At 38.2% G+C, this 7,152-nt stretch overlaps 1 protein-coding gene across 1 annotated transcript in view; it reads right to left on the minus strand.

The window, feature by feature from the left end:
• Positions 1 to 7,152, minus strand: part of NAALADL2 (N-acetylated alpha-linked acidic dipeptidase like 2) — a gene marked incomplete at its 3' end in the record, with an annotated part of 376,100 nt that overhangs the window by 193,149 nt on the left and 175,799 nt on the right. Inside the window, exon 3 of the mRNA XM_025201765.1 lies at positions 6,597 to 7,098. Coding sequence (XP_025057550.1) covers positions 6,597 to 7,098 — 502 coding nt within the window. The remainder of the gene's footprint in view (positions 1 to 6,596; positions 7,099 to 7,152) is intronic.

The raw sequence follows: 7,152 nt of genomic DNA on the forward strand, positions 1-7,152 counted from the left end.
TCCCCCCCCCCCCCCCCAAATACACATACTTCTGATTTGGCCCAGAAGTCTCACCCCTCCCCAGAGATGAAAAGATGGCCATCTGTTCATCTCCAGGGAAAAGGTGGTACTTCCAGGGACCCATAGTCAAATCTAAGGCATGGGGGGGGGGGGGGGGAATAGGGGGGGGGGGGGGGGGGGGGGGGGCGTGGCAACCACACTCTTTTGCTAAAAGCTCCTCCCTTCTCCTCCCTACCCCTTCCACTCATGGTTCAGGACACCCAGGTTCCCATCCTTTTCTGTTTTTGCAGCTTCTCTCCCTTCCCCTGCTTGGTCCTGATTTCATGTCTTTCTGCAATCCCTGAGCTTTTTTGTGGAGGTGGACCAAAAATCATGGTTTCTGCAAAAACTGCAAGAAATCACAAATTTGGTAGGTCCCTACCCATAGTCCATGGTTTCTCCAAAACAGAAGACAGTATCAACTACAATATTTCTAGCATAGCTTCCCATGGTGATGCACAAAGATGAGGATCAATGAAAATCTAATGAAAGCTGAAAATGGAAAACAAGGTAGCAAGAATATTCAGTTAGTCACAGATTACAGGGAAAAGAGAAGGAAAGCAAAATTCAGTTAATACTGGCCAAAACAGTTAAGGGCAGCATGAAAGGTTTTCACAATTATATCAAGTGAAAGAACACTAAGGAAAAAAAATAAAGTAAATCCAATAATAAATGACTAGGAGATTGAAGTTAATGACAACTCAAGAAATAGCTGAGACAGCTAGGCAAAAACTCCCCCTTAAAATCTGTCTTGGACATGAAACATATGGACATTTGTATTAAAAAAAAATTAAGGAAAGCTAGCAAAAAAACCCAAAACAAAACAACCCCCCCCCCCCCCTCAACTATTACTGGTAAAGAACAAAAAAAGAAAAGAAAACAGCACATGTCATGAGCTCAGTATAAATTCTAATACAACTACATCTGACAGCAATCTGATAAACATGGCTAACTATCTTTCTTTAGGTTGAGAGAAACCAGTATCCCATGCCTTAGAAAGAAAATAATTCTATCTTTACATGATGCCTCTTTGGGATGGAGCCTGAAGCTGTTAAATTGCATTGATCTCTGAAGCATGAGTCACTCGTAGATCTGGTCTGAAAATGATCTTTAAAATACTTTCCAAAACATACTATTTTCATTGAAAGATTATATTATTTATTCAATCAAACCTTTTACAAAATAAAATGAATGTCCTATTTTGACATTTTTAGAAAGGAACATTTTCTCTCTTTCGGGAAAAAAAAAAATACTGAAAATGAATTCTTTATAATATAAGTTTAGAAAGGTCAAACCCAGTATGCGTCTCAATCTTAGTGAAATGAAACATTCTGAATGGCCCAGAAATCTAGTACTTGAGAGACTGCCGTCCTTTAAAAAAGTTGAAATTCCTGGTCAGAACAAACAGTATTATCTTTAAACACAGCAAAACATTTGGATGGGGGGAAATGTAACAAAGACAAACAATTCCTTTTGGAAACTATTGAACTGGGGCCCAGGCATTAGTTCAGATACACTGAAGTCTTTGTAGAGGACACGTTTTTAGGCTTTCATCCTTTGACTGCCTTGTCTGTTTGGACTGAAAGGTGTTCAAGGCAGAGACTGTTTCTTACAATTGTTACTTCTGATGCCTAGAACAACGGGACAAACACTTGATTGGAGCCTTCAGGTACTACTTTAATACAACCACATAATACCAGTATTAATTTAAAAAGGAGGTGGCAGATATAAAATGCTTCGCAACATAGTAAAATGAATCCCCACATTATACTTAGCACTAATTTATGTTGACATTATTGCAAAGCTTCTGTAACAAGCACAATAAAATGCACAGAGACAGCAGCAATGCAGAGAAGTGTTACCAGGCAGCTCTAGCAATCAAAGCAGACCGTCTGAACATCACAAAAATTCAACAGATATTTTGACTATATATTTCCTAATAGGTATTACTCATATACATTGTCAAAAGCTGCAGTCAGAAAGTTGACTTCCAAATTAATCACAAAAAATGAAAACATTGCATTCTTAAAGGGGAACTGAACCAACAGATCCAACTTGTTTGCTAACTGGTAATCTTGCCCTGTTCCTCCCCCATACACATGCATCTGTCCAAAATGCTTGTGAAATTCAATTAAACCCAACTCAAAACCAAGAATCTTCACAATATGTCTGGTTAAAGAGTCTAGGCTATACTTTTATATTTATGGAAATGCCTGCTTTTAGGGATCTGTTCAATGTTTAAAGAGATAAACTAATACGTTCTACTTGTACAGGATTTTCTGTTGTATGTGCAGCTGCCCTGAATTTACCTGAAAGTGACTGCAAAAAAACCCCCATGAGCAGGGAACAGAGCCGAGTAAGCAGTAACAAAAATCACAAGAGTTCATTTCCATAAAACTACATGTTTACTTTGATAGTCTTTGCAATTGTAGCCCATATTGTATATATGTGCCCCCTGGACTTTCATACGATTTATTATTAATCTCATTATTTATTGTTCACAAGAAATGGTAGGGGTGACTGGCATGCCATGATACACCTAAGAGAGTTTGGGAACGGTGTTCATTCCCAGACCAGAGTTAATCAAGAAACGAAAAGGTTATTGACATTTAAAAATTATTTACATGTACTAAAAGTGGGGTTCAGTAGAAAGGTACTATAATCCCATTGGTTAGAGATACCGGGGGCTACTCAAATAATATACTGTCTCAAGTCATATTTAGAATTCCATTTTTCCTCTAAGAATGGCTTGGAAGTTTATTTTTTTCTTTAAAGAGTTTTCTTTCTTATTGCTCGTCAGTATTTGTCACCTGGACTCCGTCATGCCAATAAACATGTTCAGTTAAATCCTCACCCCCCACTGAAGGCAATTGCCAAAATGTCACCCATTGAATTATTTTATTCATTACTATTTTTCTGTAAAAATTTTATAAGCAAAAAACAATTATGGTATAGTGGGAAAGGGTTTATTTATTTTACAGTATAGAGGGCACAGTATTCCTTAATTTACAATGACAAGTTCAGTTTACTTGTTATTAACGTGACCCTGCAAAACTGCACATCTGATAATAATTTGACATGCTATAAAGAGGAATTGTGAGGCAATACAAGACTACGTAATTATGTCAGGGTGTAAAAACCTTTCTTCAGCACTTTCATGTCCCCCTATGCACAAATAGAAGAAACAGGAAAAAAAAGAAAAAAAAAAAACCCTTACGTGTTTAGGAGAATTAGGAACAAAACACCCCATTTTCAAGGGCGAATTAAGCACAAAGAGGCAATTTTCAATAGGAGTTAAGCACCATGCTTCAAATATAAGCATTTTTTAAATTCAGTGAAGGGCATCTCTAGGCATTTTCCAACTTTAGAAAAATAAAGCCTTTAAGTTTCACTGAATTCAATAGGATTTAGGCTCTTAAAAGTCTAAGCTACTTTTGAATATGCAGTTTATCCGCTTTTGAAAATTGTAACCAGGTTCTCTCTTGTACCACCATTACCATTACATCCCATCATGCAGTTAAAGGACTAACAGGTAGTTACTGGCCCTGAACGTGGAAAGAAAAAAATCCCCTCTAATTGTGCCCCCACTGGTACCAAACTCACCCAAGAGGGGTGCAAATATAAGATGACAGAGGATTACAGAACCAACCCAATTATACCACATCAGCACATTGTACCATTTAATGGGACAGCAAACTGTGCCTCTGACTCCAAACACTGATCATTTCTGTTCCTCCTCCCCCACACACTGACAAATTTGCAACAACACTTAGTTGCCTGGGGGGTTACTCCCAAGTAAGTGCTTTGAAAATGAGATTTTGGCCCTGTTGGGAGTTACCGTATCTTCAGGTGGGAGTTAAGGTATGGTACAGACTGTCCCTATTGCTTCCTTTGGGTTCGCTGAAAATAAAGTTAGTGGGACATAAGCAGATACAATTCCACTAAGCTGCCATAATTTGACTGGTGGCTATAGAGCTGTGCATGTTTACACCATCACTGAATTTACTCCAAATATAAGATGGCCCCTTTCATATACATTTAAGCAGGTTAATATTTAACTCAAATGATTTTAGCCGTGCCAAAGTCTGGGTCATGCATGAGTAAGCCGATTTCTATTATTTTTGTGCACCTTTTTCAGTGTTTCTCTGTTTGGTGTTTTAAATACTTTACAAAGGTAATGTTTAACTGGGATACATCACAAAGCTAAAATTTAACCAAAGCACTTGCCCTAAATTGCACTGAAGTTCTGAACTGTTTATGTAGCACGGGAAATAAGGTGTAAAGCATAAAGGATTGTCAAGACTATTTCATTGTCTGATGATGTCTAGAGCATTTGTTGAGGAAATACTTAGGATGGAACCCATCCATCTACACAAACCCACAGAAGCTTACATAATACCTGCTCTAAGAGACCACCAATTGAGAAGCTGAACAAATATGTGCAATGGGACATTATTTGCTACCCCAAGTCCAATATAAAAGGACTCAGTGGGGTCGGGCCACTAATGTACAGCAAAGTGGCTCTAGTTGTGTTGATGATCTGTGCAACTTGCACAGAGGGACTACAACTGCTACCCTGCGAGACCCACTCACTGATCCATTTTTTTGCAGATGGGTTTCACTCCCTTGACATGCCATCTGATCCAAGGCCTAGCAAAAAAATTAAATATAAATATTTCCAATTACTTCAATGGGCTTTAAGACTGCAAGGCATTTCTTACTTATGACAAGTTTTTACCCTGGACTTCATTCTGCATCAAGATTATATGAACCTTGTTTCGAAGGAGATTCATGCTATCATGCACTGCATAAGTTTTCCTTCTAAATCATTTTTTCATGACAGTTAATAGATTCTCTTATCATTGTTGAATCTGGTCCAAGAAGTAAGTTACAAAAAATAAATGAATGCCATTCTGCCTAGGATTTAGAAAATGCAAGTTAAGCGGCTGTCAGTTATCCCAAGTAATTAAAAGTACCACTTTAAAAATAATTCTGCCAATTAATATTTTCATTCTTGCCAGGTTTTTTTCCAGCCTCTTTGTGTTCCTTAGTGTTTAGACAACACATGTACAAGCTTCAGTGCTCTAGTTCTGAGGATTGCCAAGCAGCTGTTGAGAAGCAACTTAAAACAGCACAATTTGCAAAACATCTCAGACTGAAGGACTGGACTTAGGAAAACTACTGTCAATGTTATAGAGTCAACTCAAAAGACCTTTGCTTGATGATGCTCTTTTAAATGACTAATACTTTATAACAAGCATTACAAGACCTTCAGAATTAAGACAGGTTAAAAATAATAAAGGCAAAAGCAGCGCATATATATTACTCAGACTTCTACAAGATCATCAACCCTATTTGCATATGGCCCAAGCTCGTTCATGTGCTCTCTCAGGACCAAGCAAACTGATCAAATTATGTATTTCTGGTTTGAAACACAAGCTTTATAAAGTAGATTCAATATCACCATCTGAAACAGTAAGATGCCAAACTGTTCTCTTCTGACTTCAAAGAACCAGCTGTCTGTTGGGTTTGCCTTCAATTTTATCTGAAACAATAATCCTTAATGCCCAACTCCTACAAAACTATTTGCAGGACTGGGGCCTTAGACCAAACTGTACAGTTTACCCCCATTTCCTTCCTGAGCAGATTAGACTTTCAGAGCTTCCAGACTCAGAGCCATCATTTTTCTATTTTTACTCCTACTTCAAAAGAGAGCTCCAGCCTTCTGTTCCTAAAATAAGCCATAAAAATGGCCCAGAGTTCAGAAGCCCGAGACAAACTCCACTGGCATATATAATAGGAGGACCTTCTTACTAACATGTGATGAGAGAAATTAAATTATAGTTTACCACGGTCAAGTGAGAAAAAAACCAAACAAACTTAGAATTCATATGTAATCCAAGCTCAGACTTCAGAAAAAGCACCAAAATGCACTGTAATTCTGCAGGGGCAACACCTGCTTCAAGTGAACAAGCTGCACCAGACTGGGTCTAACAACTTGGTACACAGTATATCAGTTTACTTCTCGATTCTCCAACCTTGGCACCAGAAGGGTATCTGTTCCTAGATACATTTGTTTGCTTTTTAAGGATATAGTTTTCTAGATTCTGGTGTAAAAAGTAATTGATATATGACTCCTCTCTGAAACTTGTGTAAAAAAAATAAGAGACAGCCAATTCAAATACTTGCTTTCAACTGTCTGACTCACAATAATGACCATGCAAAAGTTTTAAACAGAAAAATATTCCCTAATTAAAACCACCAAACAATAATGATAAATCTTACCATAGGATTGCTGCCCTGGTTTAGGCCATTAAAACAATTGTTGTAATAATGACTCTCGATTATAATTTATATATTATTCTTTTCCCAGGCTAATTTTCTTCAAAGTGCATCTGATGCAAAGCTTCCAAGTCTCATGAGAAAACATAAATAGCACAACTCAAGGATTTTAAGCAAAAATATCATGCAGAACATACCAAAAAGGTGACACATTCTTTGACTATGATCAAAAATAAAATAGGCACTATTAAACAATGACATATCAAGGTACTTACCTGAAAATCTGTTGAATATTTTCAGCTTTGATTTCCTTGAGGATTTCACCATAGGGATGAGGATCATTTGGTTCTGCAGTTGCAGGGGAAGGAGGGCATTTTTTGTGTGCATAATACCCTACCACAAGTCCAAAAATAAATAAAGTCAAAACAGTGCAGAAAAGTTTAAGTATCTGACAAGAATTGCAGCGGTTGCTCTTTGGTGCCGGTCTTGTATAATGTGAGACATAGTCCGGGTCTTCCTGAAGTCGCTGAAATCTTCCTTTAGGAGAGGCTGAGGGCTGAATGGGCTCAAGGTCAAGATCAGGATTCTGGGAGATTCCCAAATGGTGCTGGGCTGTGCCATCCAGTCGGAAGTGGTCAAAGCCAGGCTCCTCCAGTTCCTTCTCCATGTCCCACTCCAGCTCCAGGGCAGTAGCCTGAAGGTCATCACTGTCAAGGTACTGAGAGGGCCCCTGTGGTCTCTGGTCTGCATTTACTTTGTGATAAGCCATCTTTTTACCTATTTAAAAAATAAGGGGGGGGGGGGGGGGGGAAATTAAAGTTTTTTCTCCTG

Source organism: Alligator sinensis, unplaced genomic scaffold (genome assembly GCF_000455745.1).
Source record: "Alligator sinensis unplaced genomic scaffold, ASM45574v1 scaffold379_1, whole genome shotgun sequence".
NCBI lineage: Eukaryota > Metazoa > Chordata > Crocodylia > Alligatoridae > Alligator > Alligator sinensis.